This window comes from Carex rostrata, chromosome 18 (assembly GCF_964058835.1).
Source record: "Carex rostrata chromosome 18, lpCarRost1.2, whole genome shotgun sequence".
NCBI lineage: Eukaryota > Viridiplantae > Streptophyta > Magnoliopsida > Poales > Cyperaceae > Carex > Carex rostrata.
In genome coordinates this window covers 7,943,947-7,971,069 of record NC_135935.1, presented here as the reverse complement: position 1 = coordinate 7,971,069, position 27,123 = coordinate 7,943,947, and the positions used below count along the sequence as shown (strand labels likewise).

The 27,123-nt window shown below is 35.0% G+C and overlaps 3 protein-coding genes across 5 annotated transcripts; 2 read left to right on the top strand and 1 right to left on the bottom strand.

Annotated features, from left to right (window-relative positions):
• The first annotated feature begins 832 nt into the window (after positions 1 to 832).
• LOC144569290 (Major facilitator superfamily protein) lies at positions 833 to 6,183 on the top strand. The gene is made up of 6 exons (XM_078319557.1): positions 833 to 1,290; positions 1,667 to 1,939; positions 2,798 to 3,050; positions 3,517 to 3,641; positions 4,045 to 4,334; positions 5,275 to 6,183. The coding sequence occupies exons 1-6, from the start codon at positions 955 to 957 to the stop codon at positions 5,777 to 5,779; spliced, it is 1,782 nt and encodes a 593-aa protein (XP_078175683.1). The 5' UTR covers positions 833 to 954; the 3' UTR covers positions 5,780 to 6,183.
• A 1,305-nt stretch (positions 6,184 to 7,488) lies between these two features.
• LOC144569727 (arogenate dehydrogenase 2, chloroplastic-like) lies at positions 7,489 to 9,598 on the bottom strand. The gene is made up of 2 exons (XM_078320195.1): positions 8,537 to 9,598; positions 7,489 to 8,010 (listed from the first exon to the last, which is right to left on the bottom strand). Exons 1-2 carry the CDS (start codon positions 9,513 to 9,515, stop codon positions 7,622 to 7,624), a joined length of 1,368 nt encoding a protein of 455 aa, XP_078176321.1. The 5' UTR covers positions 9,516 to 9,598; the 3' UTR covers positions 7,489 to 7,621.
• A 7,752-nt stretch (positions 9,599 to 17,350) lies between these two features.
• On the top strand, positions 17,351 to 25,901 carry LOC144569901 (lysine-specific demethylase JMJ26-like). Of its 3 annotated transcripts, XM_078320387.1 has the most exons (15): positions 17,382 to 17,468; positions 17,905 to 17,952; positions 18,626 to 18,694; positions 19,026 to 19,094; positions 19,429 to 19,562; positions 19,909 to 20,005; positions 20,334 to 20,466; positions 20,576 to 20,636; positions 20,783 to 21,338; positions 22,602 to 22,928; positions 23,390 to 23,620; positions 24,077 to 24,149; positions 24,321 to 24,406; positions 24,954 to 25,064; positions 25,701 to 25,901. In XM_078320387.1, exons 1-15 carry the CDS (start codon positions 17,421 to 17,423, stop codon positions 25,815 to 25,817), a joined length of 2,160 nt encoding a protein of 719 aa, XP_078176513.1. In that variant the 5' UTR covers positions 17,382 to 17,420; the 3' UTR covers positions 25,818 to 25,901. The 3 variants fall into 3 exon arrangements, with proteins under 3 accessions (XP_078176514.1, XP_078176513.1, XP_078176515.1); XM_078320388.1 differs by lacking the exon at positions 17,905 to 17,952 and having other exon boundaries at positions 17,351 to 17,507; positions 24,954 to 25,068; positions 25,705 to 25,901; XM_078320389.1 differs by lacking the exons at positions 17,382 to 17,468; positions 17,905 to 17,952; positions 18,626 to 18,694; positions 19,026 to 19,094 and having other exon boundaries at positions 19,300 to 19,562; positions 24,954 to 25,068; positions 25,705 to 25,900.
• Positions 25,902 to 27,123: the final 1,222 nt, after the last annotated feature.

The following is a 27,123-nucleotide window of genomic DNA, read 5'->3' as shown; positions in this document are numbered from 1 at the left end:
ATTCAGATATAATTCGAATATAATACGCGAATCTTGTCACTATGGTTGGTGAGAGTTAAGAAAAATAGAAAATAACATAGCGGAATAATTACAAGAAATGTAGAGGCTGCATTTGTGCTCTTGTTATTATAAATACCAAATACAATGATCACAACAAGATATATACTAATCTAATATTCTTATATTTTTAGTGATAAGGAGAGAGGTTCATGTCGCTTTCTTGTTTTAATTAATTATAAGGCCATGTTGATGTTGGTACCTAAAAAATACAGTGGTCTCATAAAAGTTAATGATAAATGTTGGTAATATTTTACAAAATGTAGCGATACGAGTCTTCATTTAACACATGGGTTTCCTACCGAAAATGAACCAACGACAAGAGCTGTCATCTCTCTCCACCGCTCGAAATTAGAAAAACAGACAAAAATCCAAAAATCAGCATCACCTCTATTTTTCTACCTCCTATCTTCTCTTGTGATCCTCTTATCTCTCGCTCTCTACAAGTAGCCTCAGCTCAAAAGTTCCAACTTGGTGCTGCTGCCTTCCACTTCTTGGCGAACATGAAATCTCGCCTGTATCATTATTTGTTATCGTGAAGTGAACCAAAGAAAAGAAAAGGGTTGAAAAGACCTCCGTTGTGTAATCTGTATATCTCTTTCCCCGACCCAATAATACTCTGTTTTATTTGAGGTATCACTAGGAGCTCAAAAAGTTTGCATCTTTATCTCTTTTCCTTTTTCAGAAAATAAGGAATTATTACCGCAGATTCTTCTCCCCTTTACAACTCATATCACTCAATAAAATCCATAATTTGGAACCCCCCTTCTCATCTCATCAATTCGAACCAAATCATCATACCCATCTCCATAGAATTTGATTATCTGTACCATTCTCCACTTCATTATCAGACTAAACTCAAGCTCAACTGCATCAACCACATATTTGATTTCCAAAATGGCCCACTTCAGATCAAGATTTTCCTCTTTCTTCACAAACCGGTGGTTTGTCTTTGTGGCTGCCATGTGGGTCCAGTCATGTGGCGGTGTAGGTTACCTTTTCGGTAGCATTTCCCCTGCTATCAAATCCTCTCTGAACTATAACCAGAGACAGGTTGCAGTTCTTGGTGTGGCAAAGGATTTGGGAGATAGTATCGGGTTTCTGGCCGGCGCCATTTCGGAGGCGGCACCTCTTTGGGTTGCCATGCTGATTGGGGCTTTGCAGAATCTGATTGGCTACGGTTGGGTCTGGTTGGTGGTGTCCGGATACGTCGCTACTCCGCCTCTTTGGGCGGTATGTAATTAATTTTCTAACCTCATTAGAAATTTAAATTACACATATTTGTTGTTTTGTTTGACACTTTGACTTATGAATATTTACACTAAACAAGTGTTATTTGCTCTGACGTGCCATGTGGTATGAAACCAACTTTATCCGACCCGTATGACAGCCCTTTTTATATGAGAAAAAAAATTGACGTATGCAAATTAATCGAGTAATTACAAATTTCTCTCTGTAACAAACCTTCTATTATATTTTCCTTCATATTCAACATGAAGTAGCATAACCTAGTATGATATGGCATTCATTCTTTTTCAAAATAAATTATTTCATAGAAATTTCTTCTTTTTTGCTCTTATTTATTTATTTATTTATAATTGCTATGCAGATGTGCATCCTCATATTTGTTGGCAACAATGGGGAGACATATTTCAACACTGTAGCACTAGTTTCTTGTGTACAAAATTTCCCAAAGAGTCGAGGGCCCATAGTCGGCATTTTAAAGGGCTTTGCGGGCCTTAGTGGCGCAATTCTGACACAAATTTATACATTGATGCACACTGATGACCATTCAACTCTGATTCTCATGGTAGCTGCTGTGCCAACTGTCGTAGCGCTTGCTATGATGTTTCTTGTGAGACCTGTTGGAGGCCACAGACAGGTAAGAACCAAGGCTAGGTACATCTGGTAGAAAAAGTTGGCGATTCCAAATGAAACGGTACACAATGCTGTATGGAATGGCACGTGTTAGTACCAAGTAGTTAAGCCCTATGCAAGTACACTAGTCCATAATGAACAGTACATACCAGTGCCGAGTTGTTTAGCCTGATGCAGATACACCATACTGTACCGGACAGTGCATACTAGTATCAAGTAGTTTGGTGCATTCTGGTGCAACAGATTCTCTGGTACACTTACCTGGATAGACCAGATATCTAGTTCTGAACATGATAGTTTCTATCTTTTTTTGTTTCGGTAATATCCCGACTGTTAAAGCCACAAGTATCACGTCATTATGATTACCAGGGTGCATAATTTCTTACCTCGTGTTCATCTTTAATTTGTCAAAGTCATGGTCAGCATAGACTGGTATGGACCACAAAAAGTTAATCAGCACTGTATTATACAGACCCAATTTGGTAGGCAAATTAGCTTCAATACTTCGTGTGATATATTCAAAAGTTTACATAAAGCAATTAAATTAACTTGTACAGGCCAGGGGCAGATGTATATTGATCCAATGGGGGTCAATTGACCCCCATTTTTTTTTTTAATATTTTTATATGATTTTATATATAATTTAGATTAAAATGTTGTCATATTGTAAAATTGACCCCCATTTTTTTTATATGATTGACCCCCATATTAATTTGGTACAGGCCAATAGTATAGCTGGTTGGCTGGTATATGTTCTGGACTTGACAGGTACAACCAGTGCGTCTAGAACATATAGTAACCAACTCAGCATAACTTTGTGAAGCCTAAATTCATAATTAATATTTAGTGATTTTAATGACAGGTACGACCTACTGATAATGCGAGCTTCATATTTGTCTACTGTATCTGTTTGGTACTGGCCGCGTACTTAATGTGTGTGATGCTTCTAGAAGATTTGGTGGATTTGAGTCGCTTGACTATCATTATTTTCACAGTTGTATTGGGTATCCTCCTGCTATTGCCAGTGGCAATCCCCATATTTCTGACAATCTCTGACGGTGAATCTGGAACTGAGGGGGTGCCCTTGTTGTTTGAAGAGGGAAAACAGGAGGCAGGTAGGATCTGGTCTTAAAATTAGTTTTCCAAATTTTTTGACACTTTTAACCATATTTTAGATTGTAGGGTAAACAGCTGGCATAAGGTCGGTGAATTTGGGTGTGTTGATTTTTATTGGTTTTACTCCATTAGATTGTGTAGAAACCCTAGACTGCTAGGTGGCTGTTTAGTTACATGACTGGTCACTTCTGCTAAAATAATCACCCTGGGCATCATAAGCTGATGCCATGCTAATCCATGATTCCTTATTTGTCAAAATATCCAAAACTATAGAAACCTAAGTTGGAATACAAGGAAAACTATCCCTTCCCCCCCATTAAAATCAAGAATATAATTTTATTTCCCCTACTTTGCACTGGAAATGTATCACATCTCCTTCAATATAGTTCCAAACAACACCCAAATAGTTTGGGCATTGTATTATTGGGATTAAACTAGTAGCAGTAATACACACATTCTAAACAGGGAAATCAGGAGTTAAGGAACCAGAGATCCCTGAATATATTTTGAGTGAATTGGAGGAGGAGAAGCCAAAGGAAGTTGACTTGCTTCCTGCTTCTGAGAGGCAACGCAGAATTGCTCAACTACAGGTACTATTTAAACCCTATACTAAACTGTAAAAACTAAAACCATGTAGATGTCATATAATTCCATTGAAAAAGAAATCTGCGATCTTTATTCCAATGGAAAGGTCGGCATGTCAGGTACAAGTCTTGTGCCATGGGAGAGCCATTTGTTGGGATTTATTGACGAAGTTTTAACTTGATAAAACTGTTTATCCTCTTTCATTAAAAGAGTTGGTTTTTTTTTTTTGGATTTTATGATTAAATTGGCTCGCAAATTAAATTCAACATCAACAAAGAAAAATAGAACAAAACATGCTCGCTCTATCTGCGCCTTTATCAGAGCAGCACCAAGTTGGTCAGGTCTTTTTCTGTACCCTTTATCAGAAACATCTCAATTTAACAAGCCATAACATTTCCCTTTGCACAGGCCAAGTTGTTTCAGGCGGTAGCCGAGGGAGCAGTGAGAATCAAGAGGAGACGGGGTCCACGCAGGGGGGAAGACTTCACTCTGATGCAAGCACTGATTAAGGCCGATTTCTGGCTACTGTTCTTCTCCCTCCTTCTCGGGGCGGGTTCTGGGCTGACCGTGATTGACAATCTCGGGCAGATGAGTGAGTCTCTAGGCTATAACGAGGCCCACATTTTTGTCTCCATGATCAGCATTTGGAACTTTCTGGGGCGTATTGCTGGTGGTTACTTTTCTGAGATTATCACTAGGTAAGGAAAGTAACCTGTAGCTTCTGATATATGGTCTTACTAATGCAATTAGGATTCAGTTAAACCCAAAAAATAACCTGTCATGTCTATATAATAGACTTCATTATGCAATTGAGCCTCAATGTAACTAGTTTAAGGTTTCCTGCAGCACACATCAATTGGTCCCAATACATGATTAATATAGTACGAGGTCCACAAAAAAAGATAAATAAGAGTAATTAATATCTCTGAGGAAAAAATTACTTCAATATTGAATTCAAATTTATCAAACTTGAATACTTTATGCATTTGAAATTGCATTAACAACTAAGAAATAAAAATTAAACACAAAATTACAAACCTTTTTTTTTTTTTTTTGAGGAAAACTTGAGGTTACAAACTTTTGACTTTTTTTTTAACAAATCATTTTATGATATATAATGAAAACAAAATTAAAAGAGAGAATAGGGATACTGGATACAGGATACATAATACAAGTACCTCATATTTAGCCAGAAAAAATTGTAGACTTTCAAACTATAACTTACTAAATTTCCCTTATATATATTGGAAGTAACAATGCTTTGAGAGTCTTTGAAAATGATACATTTAAATACGCATATCATGAGAAAAAGAGACTAATCAACTGCAGAAAAGTTAGTTATCATCTACTCTAAATTTGTTGCCATTGAAAGAGGGATATCGTAGGTATATGAATAACGACTTATGTTTGTATTAATTATAATATTAAAATACAAATATTTATTTTCTATTTACTGTGTATCTTGTGTTGTTTGACCACCCTTGCACCTGCTAATGATTTATGACAAAACCCATTATTTATTTTGTTAGATAGATGAATGGTGGGGTGAAATTGCTGCCATAAAGTAGACCTCGTATTAACTACGGTATTTTTGGTTAATTTGTTTTGTTTGTCTTACAATTTTCCAATTTGTACTAGGGACTATGCCAATCCAAGACCAATAGCCTTAGCGACTGCCCAAATACTGATGGCAATTGGCCACTTCTTCTTTGCCATGGCATGGCCTGGTACCATGTACATTGGCACTCTCCTAATTGGCCTTGGCTATGGGGCCCACTGGGCCATCGTTCCAGCCGCGGTGTCAGAACTATTTGGTCTTAAATATTTTGGCACATTGTACAACTTTATGACAGCTGCAAATCCAGCTGGATCGTTGATTTTCTCTGGTATTATTGCGAGCGGCATCTATGACAGTGAGGCTGCTAAACAAGCTAAGGGGCACCTCAACATTAAACCTAACTTTAGCTTGTTTGCATGGCTAGGTGGTGATGACGAGCCACTTAAATGTGAAGGGCAAATTTGTTTCTTCCTCTCTTCGCTTATCATGGCCAGTTTTTGCATAGTGGCAATGATACTTAGCATTATTTTAGTTATTAGGACCAAAATTGTGTACAAGAATCTCTATGGCAATTCGCACACATGAGATATTTTCGAAGCGGTTGTTTCCATCAAGTTTCATAAGGATCTTGTAGAGGTTGATAATTACTGCGGTGACCCACCTTAGGATGGTTGATACAATCAAGTTTATGGTAAAATGTTCTTTAATCTTTATATATATATGAAGTTTACAAGCTGGGTTTTTGATTTTGGGATTGTTGGGAAGGAAAGGGGTGTTTCTGTAATTATATGAATAAAAAAGCATGGTTCTTTGAGTGATCTGCTGCTTGGTAAATAGGTCAATGGTTGACCACTTGACCTCTATTCTTTTGAGAGAGTACTGATTTGTTTAAATCTTTTATTTTGTTATTTTTTTACTTTACAATGTTTTGAGTTGTAAAATTGTAATATCCAATGCTTTTCATGTTAAAATGAAGTGATTGGTAGATATATTTGGACAAATTTTTTGTTATTTTGAAATGGCGTTAAGAATGCCATGTTTTAGTATTATGTATAGGCCTCTTGAGCGCCAACAAATAAAAATTGTCTAAGCATTGTTTAGCTGGAGCATTGTCGTATTGTATGCAACTCGTTGTGCTGATTAGAAAACCTCGTACTTGTATTTTAATTTGGAACAATTTATGATTTAATGGAAGTTGGACGATGGAAATAATTTTATCCGTGCTAGCTAATTTTAAAGTAACTCATTTGTAATATATTGATTGAGGAGATATATTATCTTTACTTTTATTTATTATGTCTTCACTTATTTGAAAAAATTCTATAATTTAAAATCAACACTACGAAATTAAATGGTAAACTGGCAGATTAAGGTTAAAACTGGTGTACAATCCTCAATTTTGAACCGGACTAGCGTGGTGGGTGGTAAAAACTTAATTTTGCCACCAATTCATGCACCAACTTGAGTTTTTACAATCCTCAATAACGAACTGGGCTAGCGTGGTGGGTGGTAAAAACTCAATTTCGAAACCGAAGGGTGGTGGTGGTTTAATTTTGAATTTTTCAAGTGGAAAATATAATGAGAGCTAAGGCGAGAGATCTCATGCAATGATCTCAACCTCTGCAAACATCCCTACCTTTCCTTTCCTAGTTCCCCATAACATGCAAAAAATTATCTTTTCTTCATCACAGGCTTACTGACAGTACTTTAGAAAGAAGGATTTGTGGAATATATGTTAAAATTACAAACTTTCAAGTTGTGCTCTTGTATTGGATTTCTGTATGCTTTATATGAGAACATCTACTAATCAGTCATCTTATGTACACCGGTGGTTGCATATGAACAAGGTACCAAAGTCGCAAAATTAACTGCAACTTTTATATAACCTTAACATGTTATTGATTGGAGTTGAAAAAAAATGGAGATTGATGCGCTTAAGGTTCATACATATAATCTGGTATATAGAGTAAACTGCGGTTTTGCATTTCCTTTGAATCATGGAAATCAACAAAAAAAGAGGAAAGATCGCAACCATTGTCTACAAACCTTCCTTTGAATGGTAGACAGTAAAGGTATTATCGTATACAATGTTTGCAAGACTATGTGATACTGCCCCACATTACATTTGAGATCGCAGATATTATTTGCGAACCAAAAAAGAAACTGCAGACAGTGATTGCAATATTCCCAATTTTAGAACTTTCTGATTACCAATCCCATTCCAGTTGATTTTGATTTAAATATTACTAAACAAGCAAACAAGAAAATAACTGCACGAAGACAAGAACACGGCATTTTTCAAACATTTAAAATTTATTAGGCTCAAAAAAGTCTCACCATCCCCTCAATTTAAAAATGGTTAGAATCAAGCAACTCATTTAGAAAGCAACCTAATCCTAATTGTACACATTGTTAATACCTGGTTGATCAAAGAGCTGCCTTAATACCTGGTTGATCAAAGAGCTGCCTCCGCAATATATCATGCAACCTTCCATAAAGCGTCTTCCTCACACTAGCAAGCGAAACATCCAACTGCTCAAGCAACTCGTTTGAATTCTTAGTATGCATAAACAATGCAATGTAAAGGTCAAAACTTTCTCTGCTAGTATCCTCGACCAATTTAAGCAGAGTTTCATAACCCTTGGTGTCGATGCTTGTTGGTTTCAAGCCCAATTTTGACAAAATCATCCCGATGGTAAGAGCCACAAAGTGAATCCCGGATGCATTCTCATCGTACGGCATCTCTTTTTTGAAACTTTCCAAAAATGCCTCACACCTCGCCACTCGATCCTCATGTTCTTCAATCCCGGTGGTACCTGTCCAATATATTACACATTAAATTCAAAGCAACCAAACCATTTCCTCCAATTAGCTAGTTGAGTATTGAATAAGATGCAATGTGAATTGTATGTGAAAAGAGCTTAAAGTGCATTATACTACTAAACAAACCTAATTAACCATCTTTTTACATCTAAAAAGCTACAACCAAAATGTCCAAACTAATACTATTTTTTATGGGAATAAGAGTGAAACAGAGAGAAATTCTATCTAGTTTTTGGTTGTATTTCCAAGAAGGAAATTGAAAAAAAGGCACTTTATTTTCTCCTCTTCTCAATTCATCTGCCCCTTTACCAAGCTGTACAACTAAAATGCAGCTGAAAAATGAACCAAAATGGAAGGTCCTTTCTCAATGATTTGGTCACAATAAACTAACAAGAAATAGCAAACAAATTTACTTTGTTCAATTGGTGAACAATTTGTATTCAAAGAAATCACCTAATCATCCAACACTGACTGAATCCTTCCACCAAAAGGAACAAAAGAATCGATACAGGAACTAACCATACAGTCGTCTCCGTAATATGCCTTGTACCATTCCACAAATATCCTTCTTGACCTCTTCATACGCCGCATATATCCGATCAAGCAAGTCAGTCGAATTCTTGTTGTACATAAACAATCCATTGTAAAGCTCAAAACTGTCACTGCATGTATTCTCGATCAATTGAAACAGAGTATCATACCCCTGGCTATAATTGCGGGTTGGCCTCAATCCCATTTCAGCCAAAACCCTACCGACAGTATGTGTGAGGAACTGACTCTCAGCCGCAATCTCATCATGCTCCTTACAGCTCATTTCAATCATTCGGCACCCCTCTTTCCTAAAAATCTCCAAGAATGCCTCACACCTCACCTCCCGCTCATGCGAGTCCCCGATTCTCACCTTGTCATACACAAACGGGAGCCCGTTCCAGCCGTATTTGCCAGATTCAGGCCCGAACATAGGGTGTGTGCAGAGAATGTCAAAATCAGATGGAAGGAGATCAAGAAAAATAGACCTGGGGAACTCCTTGACAGAGAGGACATCAGCGAAAAGGGTGCTGCGGCGTAGGCGCTGGATGGGGATGCTCTGAAGCACCTTCTCGGCTGAGAGAATGGAGGTACAGAGGAGGACTACGTCAGGATGGGATTCGCACAAATCATGGGGGTCCTTGAAGAAGGTGGTGTTGTCGAGTGAGGTGGCAATGGAGGAGTAGTCGGTACGGGAGTGAGCGAAAACAGTGTGACCTTGCTGAGAAAAGGCCTTGGCGAGGAATTGACCGAAATTGCCGAAACCGATGATGGCGATTTTAAGTGTGGCGAGAGGTGGTCGGGACTGAGGTCCAGATTGGGAGAGAGCAAGTGAGGCGGTGGAATCGCGGGTTAAAGGTTGGTTGGTATGGCAAGCACGGAAGCAAAGGCGGGGGCGGGAAGGGCGGAGAGGGAGGGTAAAAGAGAGGCGGTGGGGACAGGGATGTGAGGAGGCGAGTGAGGAGAGCATTTTGGTATTTCTTTTGGTTTTTTTTTATTTTAGGGTTTTTGCTACCGAAACGAAACGGAGCTTGAGTCTTGACCCGACCTATTCCTCCGGATGGTTGAAGCCTTGAAGGGAATGGACTTAAAAAAGGGATTCAAAAGAAGCGTCTAAGCGTGTCAGGTTTCAGTAACAGTAGGATGGGTGTCACTCCCACGTTCTGAAAAGTCATCAGTGGCTGGTAAGGCACGGCAGGTCACATAATGTGTCTCCTGGACATGCTCTTTCTAGGTGTCCGGATGAGTCTAGTCTAGAGGGGAAAAATGGCACGGCGAAGTCAGCTTTATCACGGAACGGCACGGTACGTGTTACTGTTCCATATCGTAATCATACGTGTGTCGTGATCAGCTTGTAGAAAATTTGGCACTGCACGACACGTCAAGCAAAAGATTCGGTTACGGCATGGCACGACACATAATCACGCAAGTCACGTGTATTTAGATCTTAATCAAATGATGTCTTGAATAAACTAACTTAAATTATAAAAAAAAAATACTTAAATGTGAACAACGTGAGCAAAGTCAAGACATATTAGTCACATCCCGACACATTTTTTCCACCGTATCAGATATATGCAACAACGACAGCAATTGTGTCTTTAATAGTATCCACACAAATAGTTGTATTTGTTTCATTGAGAGGAAGCCAAAGTACCAATCACACTAATTGTTTGAATAGTAAACTGAAAATGATAGCTCATTTGATAAATGTGTACCACTTGCATGTAGAATTTCATGAGGAATGGATGTTTATGATAAATAAGCAAATTAACTAAGACAACAAAAATTAATATAACTGATACTAGTGGAGCTTAATTGGAGATGAATATGAAAGGTAAACTCTCTCTCGTTTTCTGAAATGAAGTGAACATAATAGTATACGAAAACGAACATATTACTGCATATTTAGGGCGTGTTCGCTTGCGTTATTGTTTGCGTGGGAAGAAAAAAATTCAATTCAACTGAATTTTTTTTTCCCACGTGAACAGTAAAAAACAGTTTAAATTTTCACTTTTTTTATGTCCACACTCATTCCCATCAGTGGGCCGAATAGGACCTTATAAAACATACACACCAATTCAAATGCACATGTTCAATCATACTACTTCAGAAAGACTTATTCAGAGATTATAGCATATCACTGGACTCATAATATATTCAGCCCAATAATTTAATATATTAATTCGGCCCAAATTTTAACCCGTAGAACATTTCTTACATAAGAACTGGATCCTGTATTCCGCTAGTACTGTGTGCTGATTAACATGGTTACAAGTTGGGCTAAGTGCCATGTATGTCTTCGTTTTTTTCTTTTTCTTTTTTCTACTTTCTTTTTCTTTTCCTCTTATAAACAACGCTCCATATAGAACATTCAACCATGGAAAAAGGAAAAAAAAAAAATGATAAAGGTAAAGCTAAACAAATCATAACAAGCAACCGGAAAAGCACACATTCAGGTCCTATTCGGCGAACGGAGAGGAAAGAGAATGTGAATGGGATTGAAAAAATTTTGAACTGTTTTTTACTGTTCACGTGGGAAAATAAAAATTCACATTAGTTTTATAGTTGAGTTTTTATTGTTCACGTGGGAAATTTTTTCTGAGATTTAAATCTTTACTGTAGCAGAACAGAACCTCAGTGTTTTATAGTTGAGTTTTTAAAAGACCTTGGTGAAGTTCTAATTCATATTAGTTTTAATGATTTTTTTTTTATGTCGAAAGCAAAATTGTTATTGATATATCATATTTTCATCAATGAATTTATTTAGTTTTGAATCTTTTAGTGTTTATTTTGGTAAATAGTTGATAATACATAACGCTCAGATTTAAGTATTGTTTTCATCATCATCGACTTAATTTGTGAAAGAATTCATTACTAATTTTTTGAATACTTAGATCGGTTTCTCTGGACGTATTTTAACAAAATTCAGTTTAATCCTTTAGATATAATACTTTTATGTAAAGATAAACGTATATAGGTATAAAATATTTGATTAATAATAGTTCAATATATAGGTATAAATATTTCAATGCATAGTTATAAATAATTTATATTTGAAATATTAATATTTTGAATAAAATTTCCCGTGTTTGTGCTTCTGCATCCAATTGCACTTGAGATACCGCTTGTGGTCTTTATCACAGTTGTTGTCAGTGGATGTTTGCGGTCTCTCAGATAACTTCAGTGGTCTCCCAAGTAGTTATATATAATTCGGAGACATTTAAAAAATTTGCCTTAAGACAATTATCAGCTTTCTAAAAATAAACACATGTTCTTTAATATGCAAAACACCGATAAAAATTGAGAATAGACCAGTGAAATTCAAAATCAAGTAATCAACTATGCTAAAAATTTATGTGGTCAATGTGATTATAGGATGATTGAGAGAATATGTGACAGATGTGAGGAATGGAAATGAGTTTGTTGAAAGTCGAAACACATCAATAGAGTTTGTTAGAGTAGAACTAGGGAGTTCATTAAGTCTTATTTTAACTTAACTCTAAAATCTATTGATTGGTTTTAAAGTTTGAAATGAATTTAAACTATTGAAATTGATATATCTAAGGAGTGATGCATGTACACGTGAAAATTTTAAATTTTATAATCAATTTAATATAAAGTCATGAAGTCAAAATTAGATGGTTTATAAATTAATTTTAATGCTTTCATTTTTTGAATAATTTTTATCACTTGGCTATATACAAAATTTATTCAAAATTTAAAATGTTTGCATGGAGAATTGGAGACGCATCACTTGTAAGATATATTGATTTTAATGGTTTGACTTCATCATTTGAAGTGTGTGCATCTAATAAATTCTAGAGTTAAGTTTACAAACAACTTGATGAACTGAAGAACAATTTAGTTATAATTTTAAAAAATATTTAGTACAAAGTCAAATGATAAAAAAATAAAATAAAGTTTTATAAATTATTTTAATACTTCTATTTTTTATTATCTTTTGACCGTTTAATTTTTTGTTAAATAAATTTTAAAATTTGAAAATTCTCCAGATAAATGCATCACTCGGTTCAGTTAAAAAATTCTTTTTGGTAAACTAAACAACACAATATCAAGGACCGAATTCAGATCCCCAGACCCAGGTACGGAATTTAGAACTATTAAATTAAGGCCTACGGGCCGTGTATGAAATAATTTTTCTTTTATTAAATTAGACTGTTCGGTACGAATTTGAAAACAGACCGGTCATTTTTATTAAAATCTTAAAAAAAAAAAGTTTTTTTAAAATTGCCCCGACCGCCTGCCCCACGGGCAGCCCACTCCTTCTAGTAGACCGCCCGGACCAGGGGCGGTCCACTAGGGACCAGACCGCCTGGAGTCCGGGCGGTCCTCTTTTTATTTTTTATTTTTTTTAAAGAGATTTTAATATTTTGATTTAAATAATTTTCTGAAGAAATTTTTTTCTTGTTTAAAGTGTATGAAAAAAAAAAGACATTTGATATATTTATGATGTGATGTCGTAACTCTTTATAACTTTGATTTGGTTTGTCAGTTGGATATCACAAGTTTAAAGATAACACTAATTAAAGACTTGGCCTCTTATAGCTTGTTGATCTTCTTCTCTTTATTTCTGGTACTAAAACAGTAGTTTAGATCTACTAAAATACATTAAAATCTCAAATTAGATCTTTGTCCATGCACAATGCACCCTAGACTGATATCTGGTATGGTACCAAGTCCAAACTCAGCAGCCAAGCATTAAGCAAAGGCCATTGGTATAATGCAATGCACTAAAAACATCAAATTTGACCTCTTATGGTAAATCGGCAAGTCTGGATTGATACAGGAACCAAACTGCAAAAGTGATTACACCAGCATGTAGAGCATTCAAAAATACACATAATTGACACAAATTTCAATTTATTTGGTTTTTTTCTATAATTAGTTATGAATTTCCAAAGTTCGGCTTTTGAAAAAACTTTAAATAGCCATAACTTTGGCTAGGAAAGTCGGATTTGCACGTATGACCACTTTTCAGAAAGAGGGGGGACGAGACGGATCCGAATTTTACCCCGCGGGGGAACCCCCCGGGCATACAAGTATCAGAATTTCAAAAAAACGTCATTTAGTGCCTCAAAAATTCAGTTTAAGTTTTCGTTCAATGGTAGACATACAATGATCGGTATTTTGTTTAGTCAAATGCCTAAGAGATTATTCAAGAATTACTCATATAATTATTTTAAATGCATTTACTATTTATTGTGTTTGTTTGCCTATCTCCGAGCAAATGATATATGTTGACAATAATCAAATAATCCAATTATTCTTTAAAAAAATGGTATATGTTGACAAGAATCAAGGCCAAGTTCTTAGTGTTATCTTTAGACTTGTGATATCCAACTAACAAATCAAATCAAAGTTATAAAGAGTTACGACATCACTTCATAAATATATCAAATGTCTTATTTTTTTGGCATACACTCTAAACAAGAAAACTTTTTATTCACAAAATTTATTTAAATCAGAATATTAAAATCTCCCTGACCCCAGGCGGTCTGGTCCCTAGTGGATCGCCCCTGGCCCTGGCGGTCTACTAGAAGGAGTGGGCCACCCGTGGGCCAGGCGGTCGGAGCAATTTTAAAAAAAAAAACCGAATATGAGAGCAGATTTGTAAAAAACGTTTTTTTTTAGGGTTTCAATAAAAATGGCCGAAAACAGACATTCTATATTCATAATATCAAATACACAGAGAATTTGAGTTCGGCAGCAAAACACAAGTTACTATTCACATGCGAAAAAAAATTCACTCAGGCTGAATTTTTTTTCCCACGTGAACAGTATTTTTCAGTTCAAAATTTTTAATTCCTATTCCCAATAGTGCTGCCGAATAGGGCCTTAGTCCCCTAGCCCATGCCAGAACAGAGTCGTTGTTGCTGCAATTTTTTTTATAAACCATAATTAATAAAAAAAATTTTAGCAAAGCAGCATAATTACTTTTTTTTTATAAAAACCAGAAGGACCGAATAGGCTATTCGGTCTTCAAATTTTACTTTTTTCTGAGACTGAATAGGCTATTTAGTCTCCAAATTTTACTTTTTTTCTGAGACTGAATAGGCTATTCGGTCTTGCCTTATTTTTCCATTTTCACACCAAACAATGTGGCTATCCGTGTAGAACCCAGAAAATCATGGGACCGAATAGGTTTTTGTTTAGTGTAATTTAGATTTTTACAGTGTAATTATTCATTGTAAAAAAATTTAGTTTGCATGTAGAGTAATTTATCGACATTTTTATTAATATCCAACTTAAAATACAAATTATCAAATTAAAATACATATATTGAACAATCATAGATAATTTTGAATGATCTTTGAATAATAAATGAAACCGTAATCCATTAAAAAATAACCAAACGCACGCAATAAATAGTAAATGCATTTTAAAGTTATGGCCGTTTAGAGAGCAAGGGTGTGTCATCGATGTTTTGGCAATGAAACATCGATGCACTTCTGCCCTCATTAAGCCGGACATAAAGCATCCGTGCGTTATCGGTGTTTTTGCATAGAAGCATCGTTGTTTTTTGAAAAAACTTTAAACAACCATAACTTTGACTAGGAAAGTCGGATTTGCGCATATGACCACAATTCGGAAAGGGGGGGGGGATGAGACGAATTTGAATTTTGATCAAGAGGAACCCCCAGACATCCGAAGCATCATAATTGCAAAAAATATTGTTTAGTGCCTCAAAAATTCAGTTTAAGTTTTCTATCAACGGTAGACATACAACGACCGGTATTTTGTTTAGTATAATTTAGCTTTTTGTAGTATAATTATTAATTGTAGAAATTTTTAGTTTGCATGGAGAGTAATTCAGCTTTTTACATGTAGTATAAATTAATTGTTGAGTGATTTAATTTTTTAGTGGAATTTAAGTTTATGTAGTGTAATTATTAGTTGTAGAATTTTTTAATTTGCATGTAAAGTAATTTAGCTTTTTGTATGTAATATAAATCAATTGTTGAATGATTTATTTTTTTTAGTGTAATTTAGATTTTTGTAGTGTAATTGTAGAATAATATAAAGTAATATAATGAATGTTAATATTTAATTGGATTTGCATGTCATGCATGTTAATATTTAATTGAATTTGCATGTTAATATATTTTTGGAGGGAAAAGAAAGGTATTTAAAAAAAAATATGGAGACCGAGTAGCCTATCCGGTCTCCCCTTTGTGGGATATTCTGTGGCTGCGTTCACGAAAAACTGTAAAATAAGACAAGACCGAATAGTCTATTCGGACCAAAAAAAAAAAAAATTTGAAGACTAAATAGTAGGGGTGAAAACGGAGCCGGATTATCCGGCGGATATCCGCTCCGTATCCGGATATAATCTGAATTCGGATAATCCGGATTTGGATAATTCCTGGATACGGATTCGGATAATTTTCGGAAATCCATAAAAGATCCGGATACGGATCCGGATTCGGATAGTTTGGCCAAACCCATATAAAAGAGGAATAAATATTTGCTATAGGTGGGATTTGAACCCATGTCCTCCCATCTCAATGCCTTAAGACTAAGCTTCAAACCACTACACCACAACATCTTTTGTTACCATACACTTATTTGGTATATATATATTATATGAATAGATTATCTTTCATCTCTTATAAGTTCATTAATATTTATATTTAATGTTTTAATTAATATTTGTATTTTAGAAGTTCATATATCTTAATTATCCGACCATTATTCGTTTTATATCCGTATTCGAATCCGTATCCGTGGACTATCCGTTCCGTATCCGTATCCATTTAAGGCGGATTTGGTTTTGAATTTTGATATCCGTTTACTATCCGTATCCGTATTCGTATCCGCTCATTATCCGACGGATGCAGATATGGTATTAGCATTATCCGCTCCGTTTTCACCCCTGCTAAATAGGCTATTTGATCTTATGATTTTTATAAAAAATAATAATAATGCAGCTTTACTAAAATTAATTTAATTAATTATGATTTATAAAAAAAAATTCTGCTGCTGCGCCTCACCCGAAATTTTTATTAATAGGAAATATAATAAATAAATATCTAAATTGAAGAACGCTTTTGGATTTTTTTGAGATATAGGGAAAACGCGATGATTAATCACGGCCTCTGGCCGTTATGGTTTATCACGGACAGGATTAGCGATGTTAATCACCGTACTTATTAATTAACTAAAAAAAAAAAAAAAAAAAAATAATCCTGGCCGTGATTGATAATCACGGACAGAAATTGCCTATGAAGTAACATCATTTGCCTATAGTTTGCTTGGCCGTGATTGATAGTCACGGACATAATTTTTTTTTTTTTTTTTTTTTTTTTTTTTTAAGTTAATATGTGTGATTAGCATCGCTAATCCTGTCCGTGATAAACCATAACGACCAGAGGCCGTGATTAATCATCGCGTTTTCCCTATATCTCGAAAAAATCCAAAAGCTTTCTTCAATTTGGATATTTATTTATTATATTTCCTATTAATAAAAATTTCGGGCGCCTCACCGCTGAACCGTCTTGTCAATTGTCATGCCTATTTATTTGAGTGCGTATCCTCTGAGATATCTCATATTTTGCGTGACCGACGTGGCCGGTGCCTATTCGGGGGTGACGTAGGGCCAGTATTATTTGGGCTTTGAGATTCGTGCAGAACGTATTATAACGGTTGAGATTTTTCAAAAAGTCACGCAAAATATGAGATATCTCAGAGGATGCGAATTCTATTTATTTGCCGTGACTCAAATCAAACCATTGATTCGTCATATGCACGGCGTCGACGGCGACTTACTGAATCTTACGAGTTCCAAAACAAAAACGAAAATTTTGAATTTGAATTTCTCTTGTTCACTTTCGAGTTTCTATTCCGGTGAATAATGAAAGGGAAAAAAGGTCGTGCTGGGAAAGGGAAGGAAATCTCGCCGGTGAGTTTGACACGATCCCATTTTGTGAGCAATCGTCAGGTGCTAACTTTAATATTTTTACTTGTTAAAGTTCGTTTCTGTTTGAAATTTTTGATTACATAAATAAACCCTCCGTAAACTTTCAGTCAGTAGAGACTGTTTAACAGTCGTCAATTCAAAATTATGAAATAAAACCACAATGAGATGTTGAAATCAATCTGTTTCCTATATTTATGATTTAGGAGATTGCTATTACATTGTAGATTTTTCAAAAATATCCTGTTGCCACCCTCCTTGATTTTTTGAAAGCTGTATCTTTTTTCTTATGATACGATCCAATAGGTTTTTAATTGTTTCTCTTTACCCTATTAAATGCTATTTTTTATGGTATTAAAAATTGTTTAATTTTATAATTTTTGTGTGTTTAATAGATATAGATAACTGTGTTACATTGCAGAATGAAAAAGAAAAAAGCTTGTCAAGAAGAGCACAGTGCCTCTCCAAGGTTCTCTCTTTCTTCTCAGATGGAGCAAGAATAGCACTATTCTTATGAGCTATTCAATGTTTGGATGGAGCAAGAATAGCACTAATCCACTATTCTTTGTTTGTCTTATATGGATTAACTCACTATTCTACTAATCCAACCAAAAGTTGAATTAGCTATTATTCTCAAACTTGAAATTAACTCTATTCTTGCTCTATTCCTTGATTCATCCAAACGTACACATGATTTTACCCTGGAATAGATCAGTCAGAATGCCATCATCTATAATTATATAGCATAACCCAAAATTTGGAGGTCATGGCAAAAGTGATAAACTAAGTTTGGTTTTTTAAATAGGGGCCCCTAATGTCTGATATGCTTTATCAGGCAAACATTTAATGTGGGTATGGATGGTTGAATTAAAAGATAATCCTAGATGATCAGTTATAACTTCGAAAATAAATTTCATATGAGAATCTGCCTTTCATATTATTTGCACATCTTAAAATTTATATTGTTTTTTTTCTTTTATTTTTCAGTTTATTTATATGTTCAAAAAAGAAAGCTGAAGGTGTTTAGGAAATGCAGTTGTCACATGCTATCTTTTGCTTGATTTTTTGTATTTTTGTTACAACAAGTGGCTTCTATCCAAGTTTTCACTCTTTTAAAATCCAGTATTTTTTCTTTCCTTTAGGGTGATAAATATACATCTCCATCCAAAATAAAGAAGCGTAAAATAGAATATATCATCCAAGATACCAAGGTCTGTATTTTATCCCTGTTTTTGTAGCAAATTAATTACTTGTACTATACCTGTTGTATGCAGCAGCAATATTTGCTTGTTTGATCCCAAGTTTTCACTCTTTTTAAACTCCAGTATTTGTTCTTTCCTTTAGGATGATAATAATATAGCTCCATCCAAAATAAAGAAGCGTAAAATAGAAAATATCCTCCAAGATACCAAGGTCTGTATTTTATCCCTGTATAGCAAATTAATTACTTATACTGTACCTGTTGTATGCAGCAGCAATATTTGCTTGTTTGATCCCAAGTTTTCACTCTTTTTAAACTCCAGTATTTGTTCTTTCCTTTAGGATGATAATAATATAGCTCCATCCAAAATAAAGAAGCGTAAAATAGAAAATATCCTCCAAGATACCAAGGTCTGTATTTTATCCCTGTATAGCAAATTAATTACTTATACTGTACTTGTTGTATGCAGCAGAAATAGTTGCTTGTTTGATCCCAAGTTTGGTCTTTTCTTCATTTTTTTTATTTTTATGGTTATTTATTTTTGTTATAGTAATTTTGTGTATGTCAAAAGGCTGTAAATAATGATCCAGCTAGCCAAGTTTGTGGATTATTGTAGCAGTTTCTACCAGTACTATATAATGAGGCGTGGTCAAGTAATGATAGCTGACCATGAAAATATAGCCTTTAGACTCTGGGTCCAAATAGCTATGTACTTATACCTACTTGATTATCTAATCGATGTAGTTTCAAAGGAAACCTTCATCTAGAGGGAAGGAGTCATGCATGTGCCACCAGTGCCAACGTAATGATAATGGAAGGGTGGTGAACTGCGCCATGTGTCGTACGAAACGTTTCTGCATAAGATGCATTACTAAGTGGTACAATTGTTATTTCATGTTTTGTTTATTACACCATATATGCACATATTTGCAAGTAGCATTCCACATTTCTTCTATTTGCGATTGATACACTCTTCTTCTTCTTTCTTTCTTTTTTTTTTTTTTGGGGGGGGGGTTGGGGGCATTGCTGGTCATATGCATGCAATTTAATGCATTAAGCTGTACACGAATGAATGAAAGCAACTTCATAAGCCATGGAACAAAAAATAATACATGGATTTGTGAATTCCTTGATTTTACTATCTAGTATGCACCTCTAATCATGTCATTCTTATGATTAATGAATCTAATTGCATATGTGAATAGCTATCCACTTTTTTTTTAGGTATCCTCTCTTGTCAGAAGAGGAAGTTGCTGAAAAGTGTCCTGTCTGCCGTGGCTACTGCAATTGCATGTGCTGCCTGAGAAAGAAGACTTATCTGGTATGTGACTTTTCCTTGTGAATAGAAATTGCTAAATGCAATCAGGATTTTGTGCAATCGAGCAATCAACCAATTGAACTGTTGATCATTTGTCCTTGTGAATGCGCACAAATATATATTCATATCTTTTACTGAATTGCTCGATTGCTTGAAGCCTTTGATTGCAGTTGGCAGCCCCACTCTTGATTGTTGAGCATAAATGCACACTAACACAGGATTTTAAAAACAAGAAACAAAATGTCAAGAATAATTATTGGCTATGCTTTGATAAGGGTGTTAACTATTATTGGGAGTTCCAGCTCGTTATATTCTTTTCTTTCAAATTTAGCCTTTTAGAAGAGCGATGTGTTCAGCTGATGAATTGAAGCATGCATGGCATGTGATACGATATTTATACCCCTGGTTGAGAGAGTTCCATGAACATCAGAATGAAGAGAAGAAAAGGGAGGCTGAAATTAAAGGTATATGTAGGTGCATAGATAGGTAACATTAGTGATACACTTCTTTTTTCCTTTTCGTTCAATTTGTTGTTTTATACTTCTGGCTGCTGATGCTTTTGGTTTTGTAAAGGAGTTGATGCACGTGACCTCTTAATACCGGAAGCAAAGTATAAAAATGAGCAAATATACTGGTACTTGCCTCCACACCATTAATTGTTAACCTTTTGTTTTGAGTTACATTCCATGCAAAGTTTCAATGAATCAGAACTGATTGCAATCTTTAAGGTCTTAAAGGTCAAATTAACACTTAATATAAACTAAACTTTTAACTTTTTAGCTATAAATGCAATGCCTATATAGTCGATTATCACTGGAGCTGCCGCAATTGTACTTGCATCAGCTGCCTCTCATGCTGGCGAGAGTTACTTCAGCCAGACATAACCACAACCAGCGAGGCCCTACCATGTGTTGGATCTGACCAGTGGGGTCCAGATTCTGATGATGGCATATGTGATATTCCTCTGGAGTTAAAATCTGTACTCAGCGAAAGCTTCATATCTAAATTATATGAAGAGGTCAGTGAAATTATTAACAATGATCCAAATTTTGAAGAATCAACGGGTAATATCAGCAAATGTTGTTGCTCGACCAATTCTATTGGAAAAGTTAATTTGTATTGTCCCATGGCGAAGGAAGTCAAGGGCAGGGATATTGGTCATTTTGAGTTTCACTGGGTGAAGGGTGAACCGGTAATTGTGAGGAATGTGCTGGAGCTGACATCTGGTCTAAGCTGGGATCCCATGGTGATGTGGCGAGTTCTGAGAGAGAAGGACAATGGAGGACAAGGACCCAAGCTGTCAGCACTTGCTGTAGACTGTCGTGATTGGTCTGAGGTGAGTTTTGCTTACAGAACATATAATTGTCCCTTCTTGCAAACTGAACAGAATATTTACTGTTGTAAGTTCCACCAAATACACTTATGTTTGAAATTTTCAAGTTACACCTGGCATTTGAAATTTGGAAAATAATAAGTGACTTGGTATATATGGAAATTGTACTTCACCTGAAAGGTTACCGTGACTTAATAAGATGCTTTTACCCTTTACTCTAGCTCAAGTAATTTATTTGGTTTGGAGGTTGGATATAATTTTAGATTAATTATTGGGATGCAACTTGGATGAGTTCCTTACAAAATTTTTGGTAAATTTTTTAATTTTTCAATTTTTTGTTGACTTGACTTTGCTTTTGCAAGTTGTAAATAACCCAGAAAATATTGGGGTCTTAATGAGAATAAATAGAACATTAGGGCGTATCTTAACACATAGTAAATAAGTTTTTGTAAAAGATTTAGTTTAGAATTAAATGATGAAAATAATCTTGGATGTCGTGGCATTTGCCTATGCTGAGCTGAACTTTCTGAAATGACCTGTATGAAAAAATGATTTGGTCATTTGCCCCTTCACTTCACTCCTCTTGCGTTGCGACATGGAATTATCTATTTCTATTGATTGCTAGATGCTTTGACGAGCGAAATGCGAATCACTGAATGCTGAAGGTTTCTAGTTTATCTGTTGTATGGGTCAACTAGAATTTTAACTGTGTCAAACAGGTGGTTGTGTTCTGTACATTTGGATTCATGTTAGGTCCAGGTCATCTTTGCCTTTGGGTTGAATGACCCGGACTCTCTGGTTGGGCTGGACCTAACCAAATCCAAATCTGAAACCAAATCAATACCAGCAGCCCAACTTTATTATACCTAAACTCTCTGTTTGGGCTACTGGTATTGATTTGGTTTATTGAGTTAATTCTAAAAGTATAATAAAGTTTTGGCTTCAACTCCGTTTTTTTTTTTTCAGTTATACCCTGTGTTATAAGTCTGCTGTAGGTTTGGTTTCTAGTCAGTTATGTTTGAGTTTGCTTTTTTTTTTTTTTTTCCAGTCATGCAGGTTCTACTTCCATCAGGGTTTAAGTAAGATTTGATTATGGGTCAGATATCTAGCTTTAGAATATTAGGGATTAGGATTTGGTTGAATGGTGAGGTCTTTCAAGTCAGCTCAGAACTAGTGTGCTTCTTATTTGTTACATCCCTACTTACTCAAATTGAGCTACAAATTGGACTCCTCTGATATTTTTTTTTCCTTTTTTCTTATCAGAAGGTGGAAATAAACATCCACTGTTTTTTCATGGGATACCAAAAAGGGCTGTATCACCGGGATGGCTGGCCTCGACTGCTGAGGCTAAAATATTGTCACAATGACAGTTCCTTTGCGGAGCATTCGCCGCGCCATTTAGAAGAATTTATGGATGTTCTGCCTTTTCCAGAATACACTGACCCCTGGAATGGGCCCCTCAATCTTGTGTCTTATTTACCATTTAAACTGAGGCGCCAAATAGGACCAAAGATTGATATTGCTTATGGGGTTCGCGAGGAGCTGGGAGAGGGTGATTCTGTTATAAAGTTGCACTATGACTTGCATGATGTGGTAATCATTTTTCTTTATTTATTTATTTTTTTGCGAGAAAGAAAATTCTCTTTCCTGGAGTTTCTACTATGCTCTGAGTGCAGAGGTTACTGTGATATAAACATGTGGACAACTGGACATCAATGTTGATGTCACTCTGAATAAGTACTAAAAATATGGCTTTTCTTGATCAGGCCGGATTAAAGTCGCATGCAGCATGTGAAAATTTAGACCCAGCTTGTAAGAACATCTGATTTGGATTTAGACGTTGCAATAGCAAGATGGCTGAAATGATGATGTCTGTCATCTGTCGACCACTTTATGTTGTTTCTAGATAGACAGGCATCTTATCCAGGGTGTTTTATAACACCTATAATAAGAAAAGAAAAGAAAGAAAAACGAGACACTCTGACCAATTTTTTGGGTTTCGCATTTCTAGCAACATTTGTATGCATTTATTGTTGTTATCATTGTTTGGCCAGGTGAATATTTTAATGCACACTGAGGAAGTACATCTCTGTGAACAACAGCATAATGCTATTTTGAGAAAACATAAAGCAAAAAAAGACGAAGATCAGAAAATGACCACCTCTAATAACTATGGAGGTGCTCTGTGGGATATCTGGCGAAGGGAAGATGTCCCCAAATTGCGTGATTACCTTACCAAGCATGCAAGAGATTTCACAAATGGCTACAATCTACCCTCATACTTGGTTTGCATTATATTTTTCATTGCTTTAATTGTTATTTTAGTTTTGCAACTACATGCCTTATTATTCTGTCTTCGAAATATTATGTACGTTTTGATGGGTCATTTGCGGACAATGCCATTTGTCATAACTGAAGTTAAGGAATGAAACACGACTAAACTGCTCTGTTTTTTTTTTTTTAAATATCAACTCAAATTCATCTCTGAATTGGTATTTTTTTTCTTTTCTGAAATTGAAACCTTAGAAGCTTGCATTTGATTTTAGTTCTTCGTTGAGCTCAGGTAAAAATGGATTAATTGAGTAACTAGATAAGGGAAACAGTTTCCAATATTGACTATGTTTATAACATTGAATGTCAATGTTTTGTGAATTGAATTTAACACTTTTTTTGCACTAATGTAATGAGAACATATGGATGATACTTCTCTTATGACCATTTATTTATTTTTCTATTGTTAGGCTGGTGATCTCATTCATCATGGGTCTGTATATTTAACAATGGAGCATAAAAGAAAACTCCAGGATGAATACGGTTGGTCCAAAATTTCTGATCTGTTAAAAAATTATGAAATATGACTTGTTACTAGTCAAAATTATTGTTAAGGTCTCAAGGATGTTCAATACTTTTGGTGTTTTATTTTATTTAATAGGGTTGTAGATGGATACCTTTTAAACTTACAAATGCTTCTAAATGCTGTTGTAGGGATTGAGGCATGGACATTTGAGCAGAATCTTGGGGATGCCATCCTTGTCCCAGCTGGATGCCCATATCAACTCCGAAATTTGAAGGTACTTTAAACATCTGTAAGAGTTGGAAATTGTTTATTTTACATAGGGATCAAGTGGTCGAAAACTTGGCCCCATCAGAAACTGTAGGTGCCTAAACAAGGCATGAGACTATGTTGGGTTAGGAAAGTGATACTGGTATCAAAATGCCTTGCAGTCCTCATGCTTTTGGTGATCATCACTTGCAAGAGCCAAACTTCATTATCTAAATGGTCACCACTGTTGAACTGACCTTGATCTGTTAATCCATGTTATTTCTTACATGTTAGGTTCAGATGAGATTTTATATGTAAATTTTTAGTGGGCACACCTTAAGCTTTTTTTGAGTTCTTTTTGTTTAATTTCCAACACTTTTCTGTAATTTTAATTTGTGAAATGAATTATAACATTGCGTTTGATAAATTATCACATTTGGACCTGACCCTCTTGCCTCCCTCCTAGACCCGTTTAAAATTACAGAAATTAAAATTAAAGAAAAGTGTTGGAATGTCATTTACAAAAGAATGACTTTGTTCGTGTTTGTTTATCGGTGTTGTGTTGTGTTGGGCAGTCATGCATAAATGTCACACTTGGTTTTGTCTCCCTTGAGAGCTTTCGGGTCTGCTTGGGTCTGGCTGATGAATTGCGTCTACAATCAAGACAAAAGGAGGATAAACTTGAGGTTGGTATTACAGGACCCCCCCCCCCCCCCTCTCCGTCTTAACACCTTTTGCAAGAGAACAAAGGCTTTATAGGAATAAGAACATCAGTCTCTCCATCTAGATTCAGGAACTTGATCAAGGAATAAGAGCATGAATTATCCATAAGTTCCTTGATCCAGGTTTTGGACTTGCTCAACTTAGCTCAGAGAGGGAAAATTGAAGGGAAGGAAAAAAAACCTGATCCCTACTTCATTTGGAATTCGTATGTTACCAGTAGAAATGGTAGAAATATGATACACACATATGAATACTAATAAGGAGAAAAAGTTTACAAATGAAAGCTAAGGCTCTCATCAACTGTCCAAAACAGTATATACTGTGTCCCAGTTGAACCTAGAACCAAAGTTGCCAGAAATGTGGAGTGTTTTGGCATTTAGAAAGGAAATCCAAAGATAAAAACCGCTACCTCTATGTAATAAGTTCACTATAAGTCCTGATCATTTTTCCCGGAATGATAATATTCCCATAATGTGGAGATAAATAAAGTTCACTGAAATCCTGATTATTATTTTTTTCTATTCATGATGCTAGTTTTTTGTTAGAAAATGCTTGGTCGTAATTTTTTCCCAAAAGTTAATATAATTTTATGTTTGCAGGTAGAAAAGATGGCAATTTATGCACTACAGAAAGCTAGTTCATGTCTCACATCTGAAATGCTGGAAGTTGGAAGGAAAAAAAAGAAAAGAATGAACAGACAGCAAAAAGGACAGTAGAGATGTCAACTCCCACCCCTTTTAGGTTTATGGATTTTTGAGGCCCTTGTATAGTACCCACCTTTGGTTGAAAAATGTTGGTTTCAATGTTTCAGGTGTAGGTTGTTTTTTGGCGCACAGATAAATCTGTAGTGCAGAATTTCTAGTGGAAAACCTTAGTAGTGTCATACACACTAACTGACAGCTCACTAATCCTCTAACCAATTGTCTAACAGTTCACTAATTATCTAACTAACATCTTCAGTTGGTTGAGTCTTGCATTCCTATTATATACACTGAAAATAGAATCATCACATCAGCCATCTATATGAAATTATCTTTGCCAATGAAATATTTATACTGTTATAAACTGCGTAAGAAAATATTTATATTGTGCTAAAGATTAATATGGTTACAACTTGCAAGAAGCTGAGCTGAGTGCCATCTATGGTGTGTAGGGATGGAATTAGAATTTGAGAGATAGGGGGGGCTAGATAAATAAGCGCCCCTCACGGTGTATTGGGTTCCGGTGAGAATTTTTATTAATATCCAAAAAAATTAAAAAAATTCAAATTCTGCTTTTCAGCGGGATTTTGGAAAATGTCCAAAACGGTGAGAATTTGACTGGTTCTATAGTATCTTTCAGTGAGATTCTCACCGGTTTTGTTTTTTTTTTGTTTTTTTTTACAAAACATAAATTTTTAAAATTTATTTATTTTTTGTATTGAAATATTAGAAATGTTTAATATATTTCTTTGAAAATAGATGGAATACATTATAATTTGATTTATTAGAAAGACAAATAACTTGGATCAATATTTTTTAGGCTTAATTTTTCGCGGATGTAAGAAAAATTAATATATTTCTTTATGTGTTATTGGAAAAAAATTAAAATGCTTGAATTATGAGTTATTGATTCCGATTCAAAAGTCACTTCTAAGTAAATACATAAAATATTGTCACCTTTCTAGTACATTTAATTTCAAAAAAGTTATATCAATTTTTGAAAAAAATAAATACTTTAAATTATTTAATGATTGTTATTCAAAAAGAATTTTCAAAATAGATACAACTTTTTAGAAATTAAATGTACTAGAAAGATCACAATATTTTATGTATTATCTAGAAGTAACTTTTAAACCGTGATCAATAACTCAAATTCAAAGCATTTTAATTTCTTTCCAATAACACATAAATAAATATATTAATTTTTCTTATATCCGCGAAAAATTCAGCCTAAAAAATATTGATCCGGGTTATTTGTCGCATTCTTTCTAATAAATCAAATTATATTGTATTTCATCTATTTTCAAAAAAATATAAACAT